Here is a 27,228-nt window from a genome sequence, read left to right on the forward strand (position 1 = left end):
GACATTGCCTTTTCCAAGGGTATGTTTAAGGGATGTTGCTATCTTGGAATAATTAATCAGTAATAGTTACTATTTCTATTAATTTGTTAAGCATTTTGATTTTTGTATTTCAAGTACATTGTATAGATAAATTGTTTTGCATAACATTGAGTAGTCTGACCAATTGAATTGCATCTGGAACACAACACTTCACATTTACTTTTAAAATTAGAAAACATTAGGGTCTTGACTATCTCCTGAATATTTTGAGGGATGTTTGGTCTGGTCCATAACTCTTCAGAGATGTAGTGACACATAGGCGGCACGGTGGCACAGTGGTTAGCACTGCTGCCTCACAGCGCCAGAGACCCGGGTTCAATTCCCGCCTCAGGCGACTGACTGTGTGGAGTTTGCACGTCCTCCCCGTGTCGGCATGGGTTTCCTCCAGGTGCTCCGGTTTCCTCCCACAGTCCAAAGATGTGCATGTCAGGTGAATTGGCCATGCTAAATTGCCTGTAGTGTTAGCTAAGGGGTAAATGTAGGGGTATGGGTGGGTTGCGCTTCGGCGGGTTGGTGTGGACTTGTTGGGCCGAAGGGCCTGTTTCCACACTGTAATGCAATGTAATCAATGTAAAAAGTGGGACTTGAACCCAGGTCTCCTGACTTAGAAGTATTATCATGACGACCATTAAGCTGTCTTCATTATCCTGCTTTCCTGTTTTTTTTAAGTTAGTATTGTTAAACTAATATAGATCTTTTCACAGTTACTGTCATTTACTTGCCTATTGTTTGAAATGATTACCTGGTTACTTGGAGTTAAGGCAATAGTTTATCCATGGTTTTATCAAGTTGTGGGAATAAATATAGACAGCAAAGTTTGTCAGGCTAGCAGTGTCCAAATTAGATGAACCAGAGTCTAATGTTCACCGTTTGTTTACCGTGTATATGAGAAGAAAAATCATCCTTGGCTAATACGCTCATCAGTCTGTTTGTATGTGAAGCTTTTGGTTCATCATTTCTTATTGTTCCTGCCACAATCATTATCACTACACAGATTTGAAAAGGCTCACTCTATTAAAGTCTAGCTTGGAAGGAAGAGCAGAGTATATAATTAGCATTGGTTGTTTTTCATATTTTTTATGTACATTAAAAACCTTTTGTACTGTCAAAGTTATTGCGATTTGCTTAAAGCAAGAAAAGTGACACCAAAGCCTTCACTTGTTATTTGTCATAGGAAAGCTTATTGACAATATAACAAGAATGGTGCCTGAAATTAATGTTAGTAATGTAAAATAGAAGAGGAAGAACAGATTCCTCTTTTGTTTTTGATGTGGGCAGACTTGCTTTTGAATTTTCAAGACATTGTTGTGTTATTTAATGAAATTCTCAAATTTGCCTAAATCTATTGCCAGGTTTTTTTTTGTGCAAATCCATGCTGATTTTTAGGTTCAAATATTTGAACTCTTATTTTTGGTTTGTCAGTTTACATACACAGCTACAATAATTGCTGAAGCTCTAGTCTCACATTGTGCTGAAAGTGATGCATTGCTCATCTCGTGCTTTGCACATGGAAATTGCTATCAGATGTTGGGTATAGGGTACTATGGCAGATGCTGCCTACGTTTAATAAGTGTGTGCTCCTTGAGCAGGTGTGTTATCTCAGAATAGAGCAATTTGTGCAGCCAGATGATCATTTGAGGGGTGGAGCAGCAACAGATGTGGTATTCATGCATCTTACAATAGATGTATATATGAGGCAAGTTTTTGTAACTCTACAGAAGAACTTATTTAAATACTGGTACTATATTTCCTGTCTTTTCAAAACAAATTTTTACAATTTTTTTTAAGCATGTGTACCAAACTGTGGACTTACGGAAGATAGGGAGATGAAGGGGAAACAAGTTTGATTAGTAATTATTGAAGACTGTTATACTGTATTTGAGTCCTAAATTTGTTTTGTTCAGTAAATCCAGTTACAGGCCAGAATGTGTAAGATTAAATCAATATTGCTTTTGTTTTCACTGGGTGAGAAAAGAGAGGTTGAATTGATAGCCTGACTGAAAACCATTCTGTATTATTCAGAAAGTTAGAGATTATTTTTGGAAGTAACTAGCAAAGCATTTTGCTCAAAAAAAAGACTGGCTGAATTGGGTAAATTATATAAGATTGTTTATGGTTTAATAATCTGCATACAGTATTCATTTTTGGCAAAATAAATATTGTACATAGATTATCAAACCTCCAGCCAGGAAACGTGGTGATCTGGTCTATGGTTTGCTTAAATTGAGCTTGTGTGTTTGCACTGTAGTCTTAACATTGGGTTATCCTTAGAGGGTAAACATCTTGCTAATTTGAAGAATGTTGAACTTGTGCAAATCTCTGAACTGCAGAATATGACTTGGCATTCAGTCCAGTTGTATATCAGACTAATCTTTGACTGTCAACATTTGTTTATACTTTATTTTGCAGTTTATAAAGTTAGGCTAGGTTTATTAATTTGGGTTTTTGCAGAGCCTTCATTGTTCTGAAAAAAAAATTAAAAAGTATCACTGAAGTGAGCCTGTGCTGATTCAATCAGTTAGTTATTCTGAGAAATGTCAGCACTTGCCATCAAACAATTGCTGCAGTTGATGGAAAGTTGCCTTGGGCATTCGCGTTACCACTGTGTTGCAGTTAAATCGAGAATCTGAGTTATTTCAGTAATTGAGCTGTTGCCACTTAACGGATGGTCTTCACAATTCAATGCATCCAATTAAAACTTACCCATCCCACTCCACCCCTAAGAATCCTATTGCACATGGGATCAACTGACTCCTAAAGAATGTCTTGTGCTCTCTTATAAAGCACGATGAGCTGTTTCCAAACACCTAAAACCAATTTGGAAGGACTAAAGAGAAGAATGGTAGCATTGTCGATAACAAATAAGATTCTCTAAACACTTACTTTAAAAAAAATTTGAATAATTGAACGAGTCGGACCGAAGGGTCTGTTTCCATGCTATTTATCTCTGACCCTATAATCAAAGAATAGTTTACTAACATGGCTGTAGCATGAGGGAAATTGGACTGCTTTCTGAATTTAACCCTGCACTGATATTTCACAAACGTTCTTGACCATAGGTGCTTTTTGTATAACCTTTAAGCAACCATAATGAACTTACTGCATTGTATCTGGCAATCTGTCACATTGTTCCCTTGTTCAAGAAGGGAGTAGAGACAACCCTGGAAATTATAGATCTGAGCCTTCCTTCGGTTGTGGGTAAAGTGTTAGGAAGGGTTATAAGAGATATGATTTTTATAATCATCTAGAAAGGAATAAGTGATCAGGTAGAGTCAACCGGTCATGCTTCACAAACCTTGAATTCTTTTGAGAAGGTGACCAAACAGGTGGATGAGGGTAAAGCTGTTGATGTGGTGTACAGAGGAACCTTGATTATCCAAATCTTGATTATCCAAATCTTGATTATCCAAATCTTGATTATCCAAATCTTGATTATCCAAATCTTGATTATCCAAATCTTGATTATCCAAATCTTGATTATCCAAATCTTGATTTTCCAAATTGGATCTCAAGGTCCTGACGGAAACATTACGTCAAAGAGCTGTTTCAATCCTGATCGCGTCTTTTGTTTACAGGTACAATAAATAAAAATGAACTCGGCTCACTGAAATGCTGCTGAGAACAGTCCTGGACAATCCAGGCACCGTCTCTAAATGACTGACCACCTGCCCCTCCCTCTCTCCCCACTTTTCCTGGAGTTCTACATGGATGAACCCTGAACCCCCCCCTTCCCCAGATAATCTCTCCAACATTGTCTTGTACAGGGCAGAGGTGGAACCTGTCAAAAAGGTATCTGTGTGTACACACGGGATTTGGAGACTTACCCCACAAAGGCCATAGCAGTTTTATTGTTGGTGTACAGTCCGGCTGCCCTGGTTGGGGGGTTGGATGGTGGGTGGGGGTGAGAGTGGACTGGGTTGGGGGTGGGCGGGCGAGGGGCGGTGTTGGACGGGGGCGGATGGGGTGTGGGGTCCCTCACAGTGTGCTTTTGCCTCGCCTCCTGAAGCAGACTTCACAGAAAACTCCGAGCCCCAGAGGAAATCAATTAACCGAATAATCAACTATCCGAACGTAATAGTGCCTGCCCATCTCATTCGGATAATCGAAGTTCCTCTGTATATGGATTTCAGTAAGGTGTTTGATAAGGTTCTCCGTGGTAGGCTATTGCACAAAATACGGGAGCATGGGATTGAGGGTGATTTACTATTTGGATCAGAAATTGATTAGCTGAAAGTAGGCAGGATGGTGGTTGATGGGAAATATTCATCCTGGAGTTCAGTTACTAGTGTACCGCAAGCATCTACTTTGCATCCGCTGTTGTTTGTAGTTTTTATAAATGACCTGGATGAGGGCATAGAAGGATGGGTTAGTAAATTTGCAGGTGCCACTAAGGTTGATAGAGTTGTGAATAGTGAAGAATGATGTAGGTTACAGAGACACATATATAAGCTGCAGAGCTGGGCTGAGAGGTGGCAAATGGAGTTTAATGTGGAAAAGTGTGAGGTGATTCACTTTGGAAGGAGTAATAGAAATGCAGAGTACTGGGCTAATGATAAGATTCTTGGTAGTGTAGATGAGCAGAGAGATGTCTGTCCAGGTACATAGATCCTTGAAAGTTGCCACCCAGGTTGACAAGGTTCTTAAGAAGGCATACGATGTGTTAACTTTTATTGGTAGAGGGATTGAGTTTCAGAACCATGAGATCATGCTGCAGCTGTACAAAACTCTGGTGCGGCCACATTTGGAGTATTGCATTAAGTTCTGGTCACCACATTATCGGAAGGATGTGGAAACTTTGGAAAGGGTTCAGAGGAGATTTACTAGGATGTGACCTGGTATGAAGAAAAGTCTTATGAGGAAAGGCTGAGGGACTTGAGGCTGTTTTTTGTTAGAGAGGAGGAGGTTGAGAGGTGACTTAATTGAGGCATATAAGATAATCAGAGGGTTAGATAGGTTGGACAGTGAGCACCTTTTTCCTCAGATGGCGATGGCTAGCATGAGGAGACATAGCTTTAAATTGAGGGGTGGTAGATATAGGACAAATGTCAGATGCAATTTCTTTACTCAGAAGTAGCGGCGTGGAATGCAGTGCTTGCAACAGTAGTAGACTCGCCACCATTAAGGGCATTTAAATGGTCATTGGATAGGCATATCGATGGGAATGGAATAGTGTAGGTTAGATGGGCTTCAGAATAGTTCCACAAGTCGGCGCAAGATCAAGGGCCGAATGGCCTGTACTGTGCTGTAATGTTCTATGTTCTAAAAGAATGATTATTTCTTGTCCATCTTTCAAACATCTTGCACTTTCTGGGCTGGCTGTTAACTTGATTCTTATACTGTTGGTTGATGGTATTTACAGATATCTGTTATGGTCTGAAAGATATTTTGTCCTAGTCTTTGCTAATCACTTACAGCACACATTCACATACAGCTGAATTGCTTACTTGCCAAACAAAACTAAAGCAATTTGAATAGCTCTATTTGTAATGGTGTACAGGGAATTAGGTTTGTTAGAAGTGAGATCTTTGGCTTTACAGTTTGAAATGACCTTAAGTGTTAAGAAGGTAAACATAATATTGTAAGACATTCAGTTCCACTCCTTTACTGACCTTTTAGAGTGGCAATAACAAAATGCCAATGTGAAATTATTAACGGGAGCTTGCATGTTTTATGAGATAAATGAGGCGTAACTTCAATTTTCAAGAAATTGTATCTGACAACTTCAAGAACATGATTTACTATGGGCTGCTTTGATAACAGGAGAGCATTTTTTCATTACTGATTTCATGCTTGGCTCAGCAGAAACATGCTTAAATAAGAGAATCGTGGGCTCAAGCCTTCAATCCAATATTTGTGCATGAAACTTAGTCTGTTAGTTTATTGCACTGTGTATTATGTATTGATCAGTTGCTCCAAAGTAATTGAGTATATGACCAAACAAATGAATTAGGAGCTGAAGTAGGTCATTTAGACCCTAGCACCTGCTCTGCCATTCAATACGATAATGGCTGATCAGATAATAACCTCCAAGCCACATTTCCTGCCTATCCCAATAACATTACAGCCCCTTGCTTAATGTGAATCTACCTCTGTCTTCAAATATTCCGGAACTTTACTTCCACTGTCTTTTCTGGGAGAGTTCCAAGCACTTAATCTGGAGAGAATTTTTTTTGCCTGATCTTTGGTCTTTAAGTAAGTGACCAATGATTTTATACAGGAGTCTCTTATTGGAGATTCTTCCATAAGAGGAAGCATCCTTTCCACATAGAACATAGAAAGGTACAGCACAAAATAGGCCCTTTGGCCCATGATGTTGTGCCAAGAGTTAATCCTAATGTAAAATAAAACAACTTAACCTATGCACCCCTCAACCCACTGCTATCCATGTGCATGTCCAGCGGTCGCTTAAATGTCCCTAATGACTCTGCTTCCACCACCACCACTGGCAACACATTCCATGCATTCACAACTCTGCGTAAAGAACCTTCCTCTAACGTCCCCTCTATACCTTTGTCGTAATATCTTAAAACTATGATCCCTTGTACCAGTCAAACCTGTTCTGGCTATTGACTCTATCCATTCCTCTCATTATCTTGTATATCTCGATCAGGTCATCTCTCTTTCTCCTTTCCAGAGAGAAAAGTCTGAGCTTATTCAACCTCTCTTCATAAGGCAAGCCCTCCAGTCCAGGCAGCATCCTGGTAAACCTTCTTTGCACCCTCTGCAAAGCCTCTATCTTTCCTATAGTAGGGCGACCAGAACTGGACACAATATTCCACATGTGGTCTCACCAGGGACTTGTAGAGCTGTAGCAAAACCTTGCAGCATCTGTCAAATTCCTTAGGATTTTGTTTTAATTAGTTTGAAATATGGGTGCCCCACTGTCTTATGGTGGTTGTTTTCCATTTCAGCACATATTTTTTTAATTCTGGATGTAGAAACAAGAGGAGGCCATTCAGGCCAGTGAGCCTGTTCCATCATTCAACTGGTGATCTACACTTTAATATCATTTCTCCACCTTGATTCCAAACAATGTACAAATTTCTGTTTTCTAACTTTAAAATACCCCTCCGCCCAGCCTCAAGGTTGTTTTTAAGAGTAGGTGTGCATTCCAGATTTCCCTTTCCTTTACATGTGAAGTCATTCTTCATAACGTCCCTCCTGGGGAAACAATTTCTAACTGCTCTACCAGCCCCTGCAGTCATCAGTCAGGAATTAATAGGTTAGGTTCTTGTTAAATTACCAGTGGTTACCTGAAAAAAGATTCTTTTTTTAAAATCACTGTCATTTTCAAAGTTAAGATCAGTGGTTAAGATCATATGGATTACTGGTTTGCTTTTAATGTTGCTTGGAGTTAATTCAACAGAACTAGATTACCTTCCTACTTCAATCTTTGTATAAGAGACTCCTTGTTTTGATTGTCTTTTTGTTGACCGGGCAAATAAAGGATTCACTTTTTACTACATTGCAGGTCAAAACTCTTAACTTCCTGTTCAGTGTAGTAGAGCACCAATTAATTTCTTGCTAATTGCTGAAAATGGTAAATATTACTTTGCTGTCTGACCAGAAACCGTATGTTTCAATGTTTTTAAATTAGCACAGACTCAGGAGGGGAATCTCAGACCTTTAAAGGCAACTGTTAGTGTAAATACTTAAGATGTGTGCAATTCCCTTGAGCTTTACTGATTTTATACTTAGTGAACTTGTTGTTTGAGTAAGAGCATCTGCTTCCTAAACGTTTATTTTTGTCTAGGCCACGGAAGAAGTGTCCAAGAATCTGGTAGCTATGAAGGAAATCTTGTATGGTACAAATGAGAAGGAACCCCAGACTGAAGCAGTGGCACAGCTGGCTCAGGAGCTGTACAACAGTGGCCTCCTCAGCACTTTGATAGCAGACTTACAACTCATTGACTTTGAGGTGAGAAGAAACATGCAAGATAATTTTGTTCTTGGAAATATGTCATGGTGTGCATTTTCTTGACAAACCTATGCTGTATTAAACATTCATTTTGAGGTTGAAAGGATAGTTTCCAAATGTTAAGTTTAGTTGCTCTCAGAAGATACACCTAATTGAGAAAAAAAGATGAATGGAGTACCTGGATATGGTGACTATGTGAATAAAATCACATTTATGTAGCAAGTTTTTTCCATAAGATAAAGGTTCTGTCTCCAGAAAAAGGAGTGCTTTTATCATTTAAGGAGTACTTCATGAAAATCCACTATTTGAAGTTTTTCATGAAGCTCTGGTCAATTTAAAAAAAAAATTAACTCAAAGCTTATTTTTTATTTGTGGTACTATATATTGATTATTTTCTTGTGCCATTGGAATGTTCTGGTTAAACTGCTAGTAATGTAAGTTTGTTGGGGGACATCAAAATAAGTCAGTACTGTTGTGGGGGAGTTCGTTCTTGAACTTTTTGATGTGTAATCAAGTTTTTTTCCCCCTGGTTATGCGATTGCTTAGGTATCCACTTTTGATCTCTCCCTGTATGGTGTGGCTTTTGCTGCAAGTTCATCTCAAGGCTTTTAAGGAATCCATGGAAAGGAGCTTATGTGGAAAAACTACAGATAAAAACCTGCAGGATGTGTTACAAAGCACACTTTACCTTTTACTTTGACCTTTTTGGTAATATGTTTGAAGGATGGGTCAAAAGATCTACATAACAAAATCCTGTTGACTCTGGTATTGTGCAGCTAAAATAGTTTTAAGAGTTGATTGCTGAAAGCAATCGAAGCCTGGCATTTTAATGTGTTTCTAGTTAATTTTTACTGGAAATACTTATGCCTTTAATCATTTGGCCAATTAATAGATCAGTGGGTCTATGTGGAAAATAACTTCATACTTGCATTGTTTTACTGCAAAACTTTAATTGTGGATACTTATAACCAATTAGATTATATAATTCTGTATCCTAAGTAAACAACTGTTTTAAATCTCATATAACGTTTCTGTAAATGAATCAAGAGTAAATAGCATTCTTATCATTACTTGAGCTCCATGCAAACTTCAGGTAACTTGAGCTTGTCCCCTCAGTTCAACTCCAAATTTTAAACACTTAAAATAATACAAAGAAATGTTTTCTCAGGTTAATCATCTTGCATACAGCTGTCCACAGGGCAACCTAGATTATCCAAACAATACGGGCAGAGGAGTATTTTGTTCGGATAACACAGTTTAGCCAAGCATCAGGACATCAAGATCTTGTTCAGATAATCTGAAATTCGGGTAATCGACATTTGGATAATCGAGGTTGCCCTGTAAACTTTTACTTCCAACTCCCTTGGGTCTAATAAAACATAGCTCTGTTCTGTTTGATCCAATAAAAACTGAGCGTATGAAATAATGTAACAAATGGAGGAACAAATAAGAATAAAAACCTGCAAGATGTCTTACAAAGCATACTTAGCTTTACCTTTTATTTTGTTGAAGGGTGGTTTAAAAAAATCTACTTTAACAAAATCCTGTTGCCTCTGGTACTATGCGGCTAAAATAACAAATATATGAACTATGCAAAGAATATAGAATAATCAAGGAAGTTTAACTAACATCAAATAAATTTGAAAATTGAGGGGCATGGAGAATTCAGTTTCTAACAAGCTGCAAGTCTGTTTTCTTGTTCAATATGTTACTAGCCCAATAAACAAGAGTGCTGATGGATCTGGTAATGAAAAATTAACCAAAGTTGATAAGAATAGAAGATCCAGGCAACTACTATCCTAGCATAATTGGGTTTAAAGTCAAGATTGAAATGGGCATGAGTAAGGTGAGGTCAAAGTAATGCATTGGAAAAATGCTCATTTTAAAAGAATGAGAATGAAATCATGAAAAATGAATGAGAAAATGTGCTTAGAACATATAATTAGAACAATGTGAATTGTGATCTGTAGTGTTATGAAGAAATGTATCCTACGTAAAAAGGAAGCAATTCATTGATAATACTATGCCACAGTTTAATAAACTCAAGGGAAACACTGAAAACAAAGAAAATGCATTAGCTAACCAGATAAGAAGTAAAGGATGGCCAAGTACCACAGAAAGCTTAGAGAAGAAGTCAGGATACACTTGGAAAGATAAACACAAGCTAGAAAAATGCATTTCTAAGACGTTATGGACATGGGAAAGATGTAGGATTATTTCCTCCTTTATCCCATCTCTTTGCTGACTGCACCAAGATGCATTGCTGAGTGTGTATTAACCACTAGATGCTGTATCTTTAAAGATCAAATGCAAGACATTTGTAAGTTCAGATCGAAAGAGAAAATATTATTAGCAACATCTGACCTGCAGTCACAACAAGCACCTATTCCTCCTTCATGTCTCTCACAAGGAAGGATGATTTTCTAAGTTGCAGCGTGCACTCAGATTAAAATCCCTCTGTTTTTCCAATAACATCACAGGGATTAGAGGCCTAAAATTTATCTTGTCAGTTCAGTGGAGGAATAGAGGAGTTTGAAGGTCTGTGGTGATGAACAGTGGTACTTAAAGAATCGCACATTTCTGGAATTTAATCCTTGACAACTGTTATCAGCCCCCTGCAGTCAAATTAAAATTTGCAGTTACAAGACAAACCTGTACTACTCTCCCTGGGCTCACTTTCTTTTTTCAAGACAGGATCTTTTCTGATTTCTGGTCAAGATCTTTTCCCAGGTGCTGCAAATCCCAGATTTGTCTATCCCCACTGTTCTTAAAATAGTAAGATCTCTGCTAACTTGCCTTGTGACCACATTAATAGTCTCGTTATTCACAGAAATGATTTAATGCTGTAAACTATTGACATAATGGGAAAATTAATGATGGTCCTTTTCACTTTCTTGTGATTAAAGTGGTTCCTTCGTATTTTGGTTACTGTAGACTTGAAATGAACATTGTATTGAGTTTCTGTAAATATCCTGACAATTCTAACTGTTAGTGCACCAGTGATCTTTTGTATCCTTGTGTCTCTTCACTGGAAGAACCTCCAAAAGATCATTGCATTTAATGTTCCAGAGGCATGTCCAGACATGCAGTAGTTCCTCTGTACAGAAAGCTCAAAAGAAGTTACCTGGTCTTTGAGTCAACTTTTTCAAGGTAACTTGTCCATATTGCATTTAAAATAAAATATTCATCTTCCCAAATGGGTGTATGATGCAGCTGTAACAAAGGAATAATTATAGAAATAGGCAAAGTCTTCTACAGGGAGAAAGTGAGGACTGCAGATGCTGGAGATCAGAGTCGAAGAGTGTGCTGCTGGAAACGCACAGCTGGTCAGGCAGCATCCGAGGAGCAGGAGAATCGACATTTCAGGCAGAAACCCTTCAGCAGAAATTCCTGATGAGAGGAAAATCAGAACAATTTGGAGGTGTTCCTGAAAGAATGAAAACCTGGTGTATTTTTAGGGCAAGTCAACGACCGATCAAATTCATTTTGCTTTGCGTTTTGTTTTTGGATTTAAAACCATAAGGTTTCAGTGGCCAGGAGTCAAACCCAGGTCAACCGCTCTCTACGATGTCACCATCATTGTGCACTGCGCTGCAGCTTTATGCACTCCCCAAATTGGCTTAACGAGACCCTTAGCAGGATGAATTACAGAATTGAAATAATAAATGGGAATTGCAGACGAAACTCAGCAGGTCTGGCAGCATCAGCATCGGAACTGTTCAGTTCTGATGAACAGTCCTTGGAGTTGAAAAATTAACTGCTTTCTACTCAGATGCTGCCAGACCCTGCAGATTTTCGCCATCGATTTGTGTTTTTATTTCGGATCTCCAGTGTCCTTTTTTTTGTTTTATAATAGAATTGTGGCATAGCTTTCAAGAGGGAAAATCATGTTTGCTGAGTTCTTTAAATTCTTCGAGGAGTAACAAGGTAGATGAGGGTAGTACAGTTGAAATAGTAGATTTAGATTTACAAAAGGTCTTCAGGGAATTTCATTGTAGGTTTCCAAAAAAAAGGCTTTCAACACCATCTCACTGAACAATGAGGCTAATTGCTGGAGGGTTAAAATTAAATACATATGTTGTGTTAAACATAGAGCACCCCTGGAGGTCTCTGAACAGTTTTGATTGGATAGAAGAATCATTTAACAGCTGAGAAGTGCAAAAACAATTTACTGGAATGACACCAGACCTGAGAGATTATATCTGTTGAGAATGATAAAAGAAACTGGATAGACTTCTCTAGAAAGGAGAAGAGCGATGAGCTGATAAGGTTTAAGATAATGAAGTTATTTGATAGGTCCATATTGAGGTGTTTCCACTTCCTGGCAAGAACAACACTGGGGTCGTCAATACACCTTATTGTTATGTACAGTAAGGAATTAAATAGAGAATATCGGTCATGCTACCACAAGTAGTTGTTGAGAGAAATAATGTAGATGTTTTTAAGGGAAAGCTTGAAAAATGCAAGATAATGAAGTGAATAGAAGGAAATGTTAATAGGATTATTTGAAGAAGGATGAAACATAGCATAGGCATAGATTACTTGGGCCAGTCTTCTCCTTTCTGTAAGCACTTTGTAACCTTTTGTAATTGTAGAATTATTCATGCATCAATGTTAGGCTAGCTTAGGACTTGGCCTCTATTGATTCAGATTTTTATCCATCTTTTCCTCACAACCTCCCAAGAATTCATGACTGCATCCTGTAGAGAACCCTTTGATTTAATGTCTTCATTGCTTGTTATGGTTAATTCTGAGCTAGGATTCCTTTATGGTTGAATTATGATTTAAGAATATGATTTTGAAAATAATTTGGATGCTAAATTGTTTTGCATGTCTTGGCATTTAATATTTGGTTGTATAGACAAAGCACCTCTTAATACTGAAGTTGCAATTTGTTTACTTCCTTTTTAAGGTGGGTTTGTGGAAAAAGAACTTTGCTGCACAAAATGCAGATGTTGCCAGTGCAGCTATTCACAAGTTACTTTGCGGTTCATGATGTTTCCAGTATTCCTTTATTAAGAAACTCAAAGCTGTGTTGATGAACATTGTTGTTCAGATGAATGAAAAAAAGTTAGACTTGTGAATTGAATAATGCAATTTCTGTCTTTACATGGTGTTTATAATGGGTTAATCTGTCATTGCGGTTGTAATTGCTTTCTCAGCATGATAGAAGGGAAAGGGCTGAACTTGCTCTGTAGTAAGAGCAGTAAAGTTGACAAAAGTAAATTACCCTCTGGTTATTTTCCAGAAACCCAAAACTGTTTGCAACAAGTGAACTGGTAACTTTGCAAATCTATGCCATCCCTGTATTCCTGATCTCTCCATTTTTACTCTCTCCTTTTCTTGCTTTTCACAGGGCAAGAAAGATGTGGCTCAGATTTTCAACAACATTTTGAGAAGGCAGATTGGCACACGGACTCCAACTGTGGAATATATCTGCACTCAGCAAAATATATTGTTCATGTTACTGAAAGGGTGTGTAGAAACTTATTTTGTATGTGTAGTTTTGTTGTATGTACTTGGTTATATAAGCAAGAACATTATAGTCTTAGTTAAGAGGAGAGTTGCAGAGGCCCATGTCAGCACTGAGACCCAGTCTGTTTCACCAGCAGTAGTGTGTTGATGGTGGAAGGAATGCATTGGTAAAGCCAGAACCAGGAGTCAGCTACTTGGTGGTGAGGAGGACAACTTTGAATGAAATGATTAGTTTCTTTTTTGCTTAAGATAAAAATCTGAATGTTTCTAAATACACACTTCCTGAAGCACCAGCTTTGAGATTGGCTGCTGCTTTCCATCACTTACTGATAATGCCAGTTTTCTCTTTGCAACTGTATGCTCTTCATGGTTTTTTTCTAAGAATCTCTCAGCCTTTTTAGCATACTCATGAGTAAATTCAAAAATACTAAATGCGCCAACCTTGAAAAGAGTTTCTGAATTACTGCAACAATGAATACTGCAATTTTATGAAGTGTAACCCTCGTCATGTCACTTAATTATGTTCAACATTGTTTTTTCCTTTTTAATCCAAACTCCACATGAAGTTTAAAAGTAATTCCTGCTTGTATTTTGTTTTTAAACTGTGATCATACAAGAGACAGTCAAGTCAGCACTTAAATGAAAATGAAGGTCTCTGTTGTTAGCTTCCTAGCCCAGGCAGGCTAGTTTGAAAATACCAACAGTGAATCAGTACATCAGCAACTATGTTTGTTGTGCTTGTCTCTTTAATTTTTAGAAAAATGTGTGTGTATAGTGCTGGGGCGGGTGCCGATCTTTAGCTGTTGTGTCACACTTTATGGAGTATAATTTTAGTTAATCATAATGTATTAATGACTTAGATGAGGGAACAAAATGTAATACCTCCAAGTTAAGATGACCTAGAGCTGGGAGGGAGGGTAAACTGTGAGGCAGATGCATAGATGTTTTAATGTGATTTGGACAATTTGAGAGAGTGGGGAAATGCATGGCAGATGAAGTATAATGGTTAAATGTGAGGTTATCCACCTTGGTAGCGAGAACAGGAAGGCAAATTATTATCTGAATGGAAAGGGGAAGTGCACCAAGCATGCATGTAAGCATGCAGGTGCATCAGGCAGTGAAGAAGACAAATGGTATGTTATGCCAAGAGGATTCAAGTCCAAGAGAAGGATATCTTGCTGCAGTTGTACAGGGCCTTGGTGAGACCACATCAGCAGTAGTGTGCACAGTTGTGGTTTTGCTTTGAAGAAGGATACTGTGGTAGGAGTGCAACAAAGTTCCATTCCAGAAATGTCTGGTAAAAGTCTTGAATGAAGAGATACTGGTTCGGTTAGGACTATATTCATTGGAGGAGGATATCTCATGGAAACCTGTACAGTCCTAACTGAACTAGACAGGGTAAATGCAGAAATAATAGGGAAGCCAGTGGTTCACAGTTTGAGATGAGGTAGTCCATTTGGGACTGGAGTGAAATTTCTTACTCAGTGATACTCCCATGGAATTCACTGCCATGTAAATTGGTTGAGTCCACAACGTTGACTGTTTTCAAGAAGTTAGATGTAGTTCTTGGGGCTAAAGGATCAAAGCATATCAAGAGAAAATGGGCATAGGGTACTGAGGAACAGGAGAATCGACGTTTCGGGCATAAGCCCTTCTTCAGGAAGAAGGGCTTATGCCCGAAACGTCGATTCTCCTGTTCCCTGGATGCTGCCTGACCTGCGCTTTTCCAGCAACACATTTTCAGCTCTGATCTACAGCATCTGCAGACCTCACTTTCTCCTCATAGGGTACTGAGTTCAGTGATCAGCCATGATCATGTTGAATGACTTCCTCCTGTTTTCTATGTTTCTATGAATGTAAAATTCCAATGCTTTGAACTGGATTTTGAATATTAGCCATCATAAAGACTCCTCTGAGAGTAATTTAATACATAAGAATCTTCTAGTCTAGGTTGTTTGATTACATTTTAAGTAAATTTACAAATGCATTAAGTAGGATAATACATTTTATTTTAATGACTTGGATTTTTAAAAATTAAATTAAACTGTCAGATTTGGATATGCTGAAATTTGCCAGAGGAAGCAGTCCAACAATACCATAAAAGAATTTTATTTTGTAATGTGTATGAATGGAATGGCACTTGCAAATTATATTTCCCATTATTTGCTTAACATTATATTGTAAACTTCTGAGAGTTGAAAGAAAATTGGATATCGTACTCATTTGCTTTGTTGCACAGGGATTAGTTGCAAACGAGCTATATGTAAGTTAATCAGTAATCAAGTTCAAATGAAGGATTACAGTGGAACTTGCTAAAAGCATTATTAACAAAACACTCAAATTAGAATAAACTATATGAAGTTAGAACTATTGGGAAATACTGTATTTAGACATCTGGTATACAAGGTTATCTAACAGGCCAAAGTGAGGACTGGTTATCTAACAGTTTGGAAGTTATGTCAGAAATTGAGGATTTTGTTTATCCTAAAGAATCTTTGTGTCTTTGTAGGTATGAATCACCAGAAATCGCACTTAATTGCGGCATTATGCTGCGCGAATGTATCCGGCATGAACCATTGGCAAAAGTTATTCTGTGGGCTGAGCAATTTTATGATTTCTTCAGATATGTGGAAATGTCAACTTTTGACATTGCTTCAGACGCGTTTGCCACATTCAAGGTAGTTTGCATATGAAGATGTTTTCTTAAGCCGACTGAGGGTATGCATTTTTTTCATCTGAAGAAGGTGCAATATATGTTAAATTTCAATACAAACATAAAGTATTTTGATTAACTATACCGATGTTGCAAAGCTACTAAGTAACTACATATTTTGCAAAAGTTTACCATTCCCTATATGTATAACATGATTCACTTCTGTCCTATTATGTTTTTTCTTGTTCTGGTATTGAATTGCAGAGTCATACCACGATGTGTGATTTCTTTATAGGATTTGCTTACACGACATAAACTTCTGAGTGCAGAATTTTTGGAACGGTATTACGATCGAGTAAGTAAATGTTTGTTGCTTTAGGGAGTGGGAGGACAATTTGGATTGTGATCACAACCGTTTTAATATGGCATTTAAAAGGCATAAACATGGCATATTTAACATGGCACTTAAAACGCAGAACTTTGGTCTGCTTTTTAAAACAAAATTATCCACTTTTCTTTGAAGTAGTGCGAAGAAAAGGGGAGATTTAGGGAACTTCTGCTATGCAACACAATTTGCGTGGAAGTGTGCCTTTTGAAATATCTCCCATTTTTCAGTTGAAATTTTAAAAAAAGACAAGTTGCTGATTTCATGTTTCATTATCCATTTGTTAATCGAATGAAATCCAAGTAGAATTATCCTTAAATGTTTTAGAATTTCATCTGAATCAAAGCATTGACTTTAATTTTTGATTCAGGATGTAAAATATGCATTCACTGTCTTTGGTAGAAATGAATTATTGTTTAAAGGGAAGACTTTACAAGATACAGCCTCAAGACTTTGCAAGTTGAGAGCCCCTTCGCTCCATATTATATCGAGAGCCAGCTTTTTTAGATTTGTAGCCATGCTTGTTTTTATTCTTTATTAAATAGATCAAGTTGTTGTATTATTTCATATATTTTAGCACAGGGTTCTTGACCTGTTTGCTGGTGCTGAGCAACAATTATGCCAATGACCGAAATCTGGACTCCTGGGTATACAGGAGAAAGACTTTCTCAGTTTAATTTACCAAATCCATCACTTGTTTATGAAGTAGACTTCAGGCATTAAAGCAAGATTGATGGGAACAGTTCATATATCAGCAAAGTCTAATCAGGTAACCAGGAGGGATTGTCACACTCAAGGTGAGGATACTTCTGCTAAACATCCTGACAGTTGCCATTGTGGGAAAGAAGTCCAAGCTTTTAACACATTTTACTTGTAAAAGAAGGCCATTCTAAGTTCTTTCTCAAAAGATGTGGATTTAAAGGTTATTCTATTCTCTCCAATCCTACACTCAACAAGCAGCAAAATAGTTTCTTTACCTGTTCCGCTTAATGTCTCATGACATACCACCAGCGACTCTCACTGATGTTACCTCGTCACGGTGATGAAACATCTGAAAACAAACCTTCCAGCTCAGCGAGCTAACTTACATCCATCTCATCAACCTTGAGCTACAAATCTTCTCAAAAACCGCTATCACTTTCTAAATTCTAAATTCCAGGGTATACAAGCCTAGTTTGTTGAATCTCAACGTACCCTTGGAGTTCCAAGGTTATCTGCTGCAATCTAGAAGTTGTTGGGTTGAATTTTGCAGTTAGTGGTGAAGAAATATTATTTGTCACTGAGAAGAGTGCAGCCTTTAAAGATCTAACTGTCTGAATGGTAGAAGCTTCCTTTTCCCTGACGTTACTCTGTATCTGACACAAAATCAAGAATTTGAGAACTGGTTGAGAATGGGTGGGATAGGTCCACGATTGGAGGAGGGAGGTGTGTGAAGAGCTTTAGTACCCTATGGGTAACTGCTGGGTTAAATTTAGTTATGAAATTGTGTTTTTTTTTAGGTTAAATTTAATTATTCTTCATTTGAGTTCACTCTTGTTGGAGTTGGAGAAGTTGGTGGCATAGTTGTAATGTCAGTAACCTTGTCATCCAGAGCGGAGAAAGTGAGGTCTGCAGATGCTGGAGATCAGAGCTGAAAATGTGTTGCTGGAACAGTGCAGCAGGTCAGGCAGCATCCAGGGAACAGGAGAATCGACGTTTTGCCCGAAACGTCTGCACTGTTCCAGCAACACATTTTCAGCAGTTGTCATCCAGAGCCTCAAGCTAATATTCCAGGGGAATGCATTCGAATTCTACCATGGCAAGTGGTGAAACCTGGAATTAAAGATTAGCCTAATGACCTTGTGACCACTGTCAAAAATACCCATTTGGTTCTCTCACCCTTTAGGAAAAGAAATCTGTCTTTCCCCCCCCCCCCCCCCCCCCCATCTCTGATCTACATGTGACTCCATACCCGCAGCAGTGTGGTTGACTCTCAGCTGCCCTCTGAAATGACCTAGCCAACCTTTCAGTTCAAGGGCAATTGGGATTGGCAACAAACGCTGACCTTTCCTTCAGTGTTCACATTCCATGTTTTAAAAAAAACATTAAAGGCCTTTGATGCTGTTGGATCTATAATTGACTATCTGGCCTATGTCTGTCTGCTTTTCTAAGCTTGTGCTTTGTTAAATATTTTAAAGTCATGTCCTAGTTTCAATTATTTCAATAGTTGTAATTTTATGAAACATTGTATTATTCTAAATAGCACAATATGGAAAATTGACTGCACTGCGCAATTTCTATTCCTAGATGAGCGAATGATTCATTTAATTGTTTTTGTGACATCTTATCTGTGCAAGTAATGGTTGATTGTGTGCTTTGCATATTGATTGCTGGTATTTTAAACATAAGTATCAATAGAAGAAGCAAGGAAATTAGTTGGCTAAAAGCACTTTGATCACAAGAATGATCTGCACTACTGAATGATAAGAATGTAAAGTACGAGAACAGTGTGCATCATGAAGAATTCTGTAATGATTATTTTGAATAGATATTGATTTGTAGATTGATAATAGCTTCCATTGAACATTAATCTGCAAAATTAACGGTCCCAAAGAAAGTTCCAAAGGCAACCTGAAAGACTGAAAAGTTGTTGGATGCTGCATCTGTTGGCTGACTGTTCCAGTGAAAACCATCTTCGATGTGAAGGGAAAGTTGTTTCAATGGTTCAAGTTCCCTGTGAACTTGAAAAATTATATGGGAGTGCCCTCTAGTGACATTTCCTTGTATCTATTCTACTGCCTCATTGAGTAGCTTTGTGGTTTTCCAGTTTGTTTAAATTATGATCATGGAATGCTGTTTTGACTTGTTACTTCAAATCCAAAACAGCAGTCCATGATCATAATTTAAAGAAATTGGAAAATTGCTGGGTTCTTATTGGTTTATTGTTGATTGACTGAATGCACAGCTTTTTGATTTGCATTTCTGTAATAGGTTAAAATTTGATCTTTAGCAAAACCTTTTCACGTGCAAATAAAATAATTCTCATCTCAAACATGCAAAATTATAGACAGTAGACAATAGGTGGAGGAGTAGGCCATTCTGTCCTTCGAGCCTGCATCGCCATTCAATATGATCATGGCTGATCATTCCTAATCAGTATCCTCTTCCTGCCTTATCTCCATAACCCTTGATTCCACTATCTTTGAGAGCTCTATCCAACTCTTTCTTAAATGAATCCAGAGACTGGGCCTCCACTGTCCTCTGGGGCAGAGCATTCCACACAGCCACCACTCTCTGGGTGAAGAAGTTTCTCCTCATCTCTGTCCTAAATGGTCTACCCCGTATTTTTAAGCTGTAATTGATAGATGTGACTCTTTAAAATCGTCATAATTCAATTTTAGTGACAAGCAAAGAAATAATACAGTTTAAAAATGCATCATATCCTATGTCATATTTTGATATTTGTTGTAAATTCTCAAATTTCCAAGGACCGTTCTGCTTTCATCACCTGTAAATAGAATAAGCGCATTCTTGGAGTTGTTGAGAGTTGGCAGTCCTGTTCATTAAACACATAACAAAGAAGTTGCAAAAATTCACTTGCAGTTGAGTTGAGAAAGTGTTCCTGCATTTGTTAAAATCCTCTTTTGCTATTTTTAAATCAGGTGTGACATAAAATTGAATTCAAAAATATTATGCTTGTTTGGGAAATTCTGTAAAGTAGTTAATTACATAGTTTAATTTTGAAAGCTTGACAGCTGAACTGATTGAATAATTGTGAAAACTTTTTTATTTTAGTTCTTCAGTGAATATGAAAAGTTACTCCATTCAGAAAACTATGTCACAAAAAGACAGTCACTGAAGGTAATTCAAAAGTGTTATTTTAAATGTGGGAGTATAATTTCAAAATTAAGTTTAACATATGTGACAAGTAAATCTTCAAATGTGCTACTGTAGTCATTTTGTACTTATTACAATTATGCCACAAATAGAAGTATACCTGCACTCCCAGGACTGCATTGGTTTAAAAAGGCAGCTTTCTCCATCATTTCAAGGGCAATTAGGGATGGGCCATAAATACTGGCTGAGCCAGCAACACCCAAATCCTATGAACAAGACTGTAAGACCAGTGTTTTGACTTGATTTCAAGTTTGGAATGAATTCCTTACTCCAAGACTTGTACGCCTACATTTCTCAAAACTGGCTGGTGATGTGGTGAACTAAAATGGGCTTTTGTCCCAGTTCTCATTAGGAAGGCCATACAGTAGTTTTTCAGATTATTTCACACGAGCAGACATAAATTGCCTAACCTAAATTCAACGATGTCGTATTTCAAGTTGCATCTGCAGACAATTTCTGATTTAGTCCATAATGATGAGAATTGTAAGGTCATCCAGGGAAAATAAAAAGCTGTACATTTGATGTCAGCTTTAACTAATTTGGTGCAAATACACAATTGGAAAAATCATCCAGATCAATACTCCAACCAAGTTACATCAAACTACATTAAGCTAGGTTACATCTATGACCAGTAACTGACCAGTAATCACAAGCAGTGCAATTTGTTCCTGTTTTCTTCAAATAATTTCAGTCCTTAAAAATTGGAGTTATGTATTGAAATGCTTGCAGTACGTAATACAAATGTTTCACTCACTGACTGTAACAATTCACTGCAGTCCAAGTGACATGTTCTTTTTGGTAACTAAATTAAAGAGGGAGTGGGATGTCCAGAATTTGCCATGAAAAATATGATCTCTCTTAAACAGGCTCATCTTTCAAGGTTATTCTTTATAATTGCTGATTGAGCAGAATTACTCATCTTTTTGCCATTGAGCAGAAAGCAAAATGAAAGTAGCATTAATTTTGAATTTGGAAAATCGAATGAAAATGTACATTGCAAAATGTATGAATATTGTATGGAGAGGAGTTCGAAGTGGGCTGATGTAATAATTACTTGTCCCTTGGGGTTGGCAAGTGGAGGTGCTTCCTGGTTTCAATCACATCACTCTGAGGGGGAAATTAAGAGGATTGGCAAGGTGACTGGAGCATGACGCAGCAAGATAGCAGAGGTTCAATAATATGATAGCTCGTGGAGGCTGTCTTATTGCCTCACCCCACATATTTAGATTAGATTAGATTACAGTGTGGAAACAGGCCCTTCGACCCAACAAGTCCACACCGACCCGCCGAAGCGAAACCCACCCATACCCCTCCATTTACCCCTTATCTAACACTACGGGCAATTTAGTATGGCCAATTCACCTGACCCTGCACATCTTTGGACTGTGGGAGGAAACCGGAGCACCCGGAGGAAACCCACGCAGACACGGGGAGAACGTGCAAACTCCACACAGTCAGTCGCCTGAGGCGGGAATTGAACCCGGATCTCTGGCGCTGTGAGGCAGCAGTGCTAACCACTGTGCCACCGTGCCGCCCACCCATTTGCAGAGTGGTGTCCATGAAACTATACCGAAACAATTGTGTCTTTAATTGATAAAGAAACCTATGGCTGTAGACTAAGGCTAATTACATTAGTGCTGACCCATCACTTTACGTTTTCAGTTACTAGCTTATCTGTGTTGGAATTGAAAGATTTTAAGTAAAGGTTAGGCAAACAATGAGCAAAGAGAAATTTAGAGGAAGAAGCAGCAGCATAATGGCAGGATCTTGAGGATTTGTTTCTGTCTATAACAGTGCAAGAGATGGTGTTTAAATGTAGAAAAAATGGCATAAAAATAAATATTGTGTATTACAGTAAAATGTTTTCCCTGTATTCGTTTGCTGTTTATTTTGTGACAAGTGTAAACATTGAACCCTTTTGTCAATTTTTCTGCATTTATGATGTAATTTTTCTATTTAGTTATAATGTAACTTGTCTGAACTTAAACATTCATTGTTATTTAGCTACTTGGAGAGCTTCTACTGGATAGACATAATTTTACCATAATGACAAAGTATATCAGCAAACCAGAGAACTTGAAGCTCATGATGAATCTTCTGCGAGACAAAAGCCGCAACATTCAGTTTGAGGCCTTCCATGTATTTAAGGTATTAGTACATGTAACCTTTCACAGGGGCTGAGCACAACAGGCTATAAGGTGAAAGACATAATTAATGTTAAGTGTCAACTTCTCGGTGATACTGCTCTTCTATTGGAGTAAGACGTTATCGAGTCTATTTCAGGGTTGAAGTGCTGTCACTTCTCAGAAGTGTAAACTAAAACAATAAATACTTAGAATTTGTACCAAAATTGAGTCACTTCATTGCTATCGATTTGTTGATTACTTGATTCCAAGCGTCTAGCCTTGTGAATTGAATTATCAGTTTCTTTGCTGGCAGAGTAGGTTAAATTGCCCCATATTCGGTTTTTTTTATTTAAAGAAGACATTTCTTTATTGGCTAGTTTTAAAATTTAGCAATGAACTACTAACCTCTCAAACTAAATTTTTATGACCATGCCTAATATTAGATGAGGTGCTTGTATTCTAGAGTGAGAAACTCACCACCTGACTGCAACACCTGCCCACCATCTGCAACGTACAAGTCCAGCTTGGAGTGGAATGCTCTCCAATTGCTTAGATGGGTGGAGCTCAGTGCCACCCAGAAGAAGGCAGTGTGCTTGATTGACCCTCCATGCATCAGCTTAAAAAAATCACTCCCTCCACCACGAATACACAGTGGCAGCAATGTGTACTATATACAGAATGCACTGCAGTAACTCATTAGGGCTTCTTCAACATCTTGCAAAACCACAACATTTGGCATCTAAATGACAAGGGGGCAGTAAATGAAGGGGGAAGCATCATCTTTGCCTCCAAGCACAATATCCTGACTTGGAACTGAACTGCTGTTCTTTTGCTTATAATGAGTGAAACTCCTGAACTCCTCACAGACGTGTACCCACAGAATGTGAATTGTAGTGCTTCAAGAAGGCAGTAAATCGCTACTCCTTGCAGGCATTTAATGATGGTAAAAAAAATTGGTATTAGCCAGTGATTCCCTCATCCTGTGAAAGAATTTTTCAAAAAGACATGCCCTAGACTTAATGCTGTTTAGCAAATAATCACTATGCATTAACACTGTGTACAAAGGCTCACTACTTTTAAAGACTTAAGTATATTTATTGAAAACTTTCTTACAAAGATGTAATGTCTGTTCTCTCTCTAGGTGTTTGTGGCCAATCCCAACAAAACTCAGCCAATTCTGGATATCTTGCTGAAAAACCAGACCAAGCTGATAGAGTTTCTCAGCAAATTCCAGAATGACAGGACCGAAGATGAACAATTCAATGATGAGAAGACTTACTTGGTCAAACAAATCAGAGATCTAAAGAGACCAGCACCCCAGGAATCCTAAAGCTGTGTTATAAAACAGAATGCAATTTAAGCAACTGCTGTCTATTAATGAACATCAAGCACCCTTATTCGATTCTTATGGATTACTGCTAATCTGCTGTCCAGTGAACGGTTTTTGTTTTTTTGTTTTGAAGTCAAAAAGATGAAATTTAGCTGCTGCTTTCCTGCACATTAGAGCACAACATGGACTGTTTCTATGACAAAAAAGTAACTTCAATGTAAACATACCGTCTTATGGTTAAACGTAGGTGAGAGGGAATTTGGTTTATGTAAGCAAATTTTTAGAAATTAGAATGGTTCATGAAAAAAGGATAACAGTAAACAGAGGTTGCATGCCTGGTATAAGATCTATTTATTTGCAAACTGTGCTGAGTGTTTGTCATGGATTTGATCTATGCTAACATTTAAAGGCACACACCATAGTCATAAGGATTAAAGTGCTGGATCTCCATGTTATTGATTTTTCCTTTATGGATATGGTGCGCTACTTGTGATTTAATTTAGTTGGGTTCATTTTTCTATGGTGTATGTTTTTTGAAGTCATTTAGTAGAACTTGTTCACAAAATGGTTTAAAAGTGAACTCCATTCAAATATGAATAGGGGACTAAAATCAGTTATTGGTTAGAGTTCTCCTAGGATGCAAAGCTATGCATGTTTACTGTAAAGAAATCGAGCCTGCAGCATTGTGACAGCGATTTTCCCCCTGGTGCTCTGTAAACAGATTTCCCAGTGGATTGTGTCCTACCTGTGACACGTTTTTTTAATGCTAGGAAATTTATTGATAAAATTGAAAGTTGAAATGCTGCATCTCCCCTCCTGTAATTGCAGAATGTAGTGTTACAAGCTAGATTTCTTTGCATAGTTGTACACAATTCAGAATGCTGGCAAAGAACTGTAGATGTGAGAAGTTTTTCTTTTTAAGGGATGTGATTATCCCCCTTAATGTATTAAGTAACTTTCAGGAGAATTAATCTGTTGGAAAGGGGTTGTTCTTATTGGGGGAGAAGAGAATGTACATAGGCCTTTTGTTGATTTATAGATTTTGCAGGCAGTTTGATTTACAAGAATTGAAAAGTATATACACTTTCAAATGTTTTACTTATGTTAATTTTAATTCCTATTTTCTGTTTGGGAGTTAGCATTGGAACTCTGCATTTCATTAGAGGGATTTGCTGGTTCCTTGTACATAACTTTTAGGCCGCTCAGTTCTAAAAATGATTAATTTGTACAGCGGAAGAATGTTATTGTGTTAGTCTAACTATTTACTTAATATTGAGTTTTGCATATGAATGCTGATATGTTATTTGAATATTTCTGCTGATCACATGAAATTGCTGATTAATATTTGCAGTAGAACAGCATTCTAAAGCCAATTCTGTATTTATGCTATTTGCTACTGGGCCGCTGTGATCAGGATAGGCAAATGAATAAACTGGAAGACCTCCCCCAGTTCACTCCCCACCCCCACCCCAAAAAACTGGATTTATGCTAATTATTTGTGAGCCCTCCGCATTCAATTATACCACAGTTGGGACTTTTGTTTTTAACAAAATGGTTGAAATAAGTCTGCAGAAAAGTTATTTGCTTTTGTGTTCTTAATATAAACTTACAAACAAAGTGATAGCATTTAATTGGTGTATTACTGTTTCTTTTTAATCCAGTTGATAACTTTAGATCTTGCCTTGAAGTGTACTTGAGCTTTTAGATTCCGGTGCATCAGGTTTCTAAATTTGAGGAACTCTGAAGTCAGATAACATTTGAAATATATTAGTGTTTTCTGATCGAGTAATGCATTGCAGCATATTATAAATGTTGTACTCTTAAGAACCTAAATGTCAATATAAACTGCCCCCATGCTTTTTTAAAAAAAAACAGTTTAAAAAACAATGTTAAAACCATGTGGGCACTTCATATTTTCCTGATGACAGTTGCATGTTAAATAGTGACTTTTTTACATTGCTGATTGTGGAACTGTTGCATTGGGATTCACTGTTGTGAACTTAGCCATAGCATACAAACGTTAGTCAATATTTTAACTTGCTATGGGAGTGACTGTCAAAATTAGCTTAATTGACTGTCCACTAAATCATATCAAAAATATTTTAACTCGACAACTGCAACTTAAAATAACTATTTTCAATGAATGTGAGGAGTTGACAAATGTTACTGCTATGCTGAAATTTGACTCATCAATACTCCTTCCATTTTACACCTGGTTACTTAGGTCTACATTCAGTGTCACTAATATATATACAGTTCAGGCCACCTCCATTAATGCAAGTAGAGACTTGTTCAGGATACGTGTACAATTCTCATGTATCTGGAAAAGGCTGTTTTTGTTTCATCAGAAACACCCTGTGGGATTATTTTCCTGTAGCTAATGTGTCACTTGATAGCTGCATAACTACAGAAAGCTTTTAGTTATTGCACTGGCTGCTTTGCAAGTATGTCAACATATTAAGAATTGGAAACAATGCATTGCTGAGTAATATGTTGTGCAATCCATACTATAAATGGGTTGAAAACTAAAGCATGAGGTCACTTTAGGAAGATGCCAAATATATAAATAATTAAGATGTAGCATGAGTATGGTTAAACATTTGTAAGTTGTGTTGTTTGTAAGCCATATATACTCAAATTATGCTGCAATCTTAGGTTGTAAGGAGCCGTTGCACTGGAATCTTCAAGTACTGTGAAATGTTGCCCTCCAAAGATATTTCTGCAGGGTGATCAGTTTTTGAATCATTAGGACTGCTTTATAATAGCAAATCTTGCTAAATATGTCCTGTCTCCCCATAAAACAATGTCAGATGATCTGACTGGCCCCAAGGATACAAATAAATTTTGATTAAATATACAAATGTTTGTGTGTTTATTTTCAAATTCTAATTGTGATTGTTTTGAGGAAAGTGCAGTTCATACATCAGTAAACTGCAGTATTGAATGCTGTTGAGCTGTTAATAGCTTTGAATACCTAACGTGTATATTTGTCACCATTTCAGCCTCTCTGCTAAGCAGTTTCCTTAAGTTGAAGAAATGATGGCCTTCAATCTGACGTATGGTTTGGAAGAAGAATTCGATTTCCTACAACTTTGTGCAACTCATCTGATGGTCAAACAGCATTTGATTTGAACATCAGGCGCTGCAGTTTAACTGAGGGCCCTCTATCTTTAAGCACTTTTTTAAAAAGAGCTAGCTATAAGGCTGCACTAAAGTAAATTTCAGTATGCTTCCAGACATAGCCAGCGGGTTACTGCAGCCGAGAATCTGCATCGTGATAACGTTGAAACTCAGCTTTCATCATTACTGTGTAAAACTGACAACAGTTTCTAGCTCCTGCACATGTGCAGCTAAATGCTGACATTGAAATTTGCTCTTAGTGAAGCCATGCTCTTTTGTAGGGTGAATGTTGTGGTTTTCATGGAT

General features: G+C 37.6%; 1 protein-coding gene across 3 annotated transcripts in view; it reads left to right on the forward strand.

Moving 5' to 3' along the window:
- Positions 1 to 26,679, forward strand: part of cab39 (calcium binding protein 39) — a 65,944-nt gene extending 39,265 nt beyond the window's left edge. For all 3 annotated transcript variants that reach the window (XM_087993705.1, XM_087993703.1, XM_087993704.1), the window contains exons 3-9: positions 7,793 to 7,957; positions 13,314 to 13,432; positions 15,942 to 16,110; positions 16,381 to 16,440; positions 20,245 to 20,310; positions 22,351 to 22,494; positions 23,614 to 26,679. In XM_087993705.1, the coding sequence (XP_087849831.1) occupies positions 7,793 to 7,957; positions 13,314 to 13,432; positions 15,942 to 16,110; positions 16,381 to 16,440; positions 20,245 to 20,310; positions 22,351 to 22,494; positions 23,614 to 23,802 (912 nt within the window). In that variant the 3' untranslated portion in view covers positions 23,803 to 26,679. The remainder of the gene's footprint in view (positions 1 to 7,792; positions 7,958 to 13,313; positions 13,433 to 15,941; positions 16,111 to 16,380; positions 16,441 to 20,244; positions 20,311 to 22,350; positions 22,495 to 23,613) is intronic.
- Positions 26,680 to 27,228: the final 549 nt, after the last annotated feature.

This window comes from Chiloscyllium plagiosum, unplaced genomic scaffold, assembly GCF_037043375.1.
Source record: "Chiloscyllium plagiosum isolate Xiang-an unplaced genomic scaffold, Cpla_swu_hap1 HiC_scaffold_13, whole genome shotgun sequence".
In the NCBI taxonomy this organism is placed as follows: Eukaryota; Metazoa; Chordata; class Chondrichthyes; order Orectolobiformes; family Hemiscylliidae; genus Chiloscyllium; species Chiloscyllium plagiosum.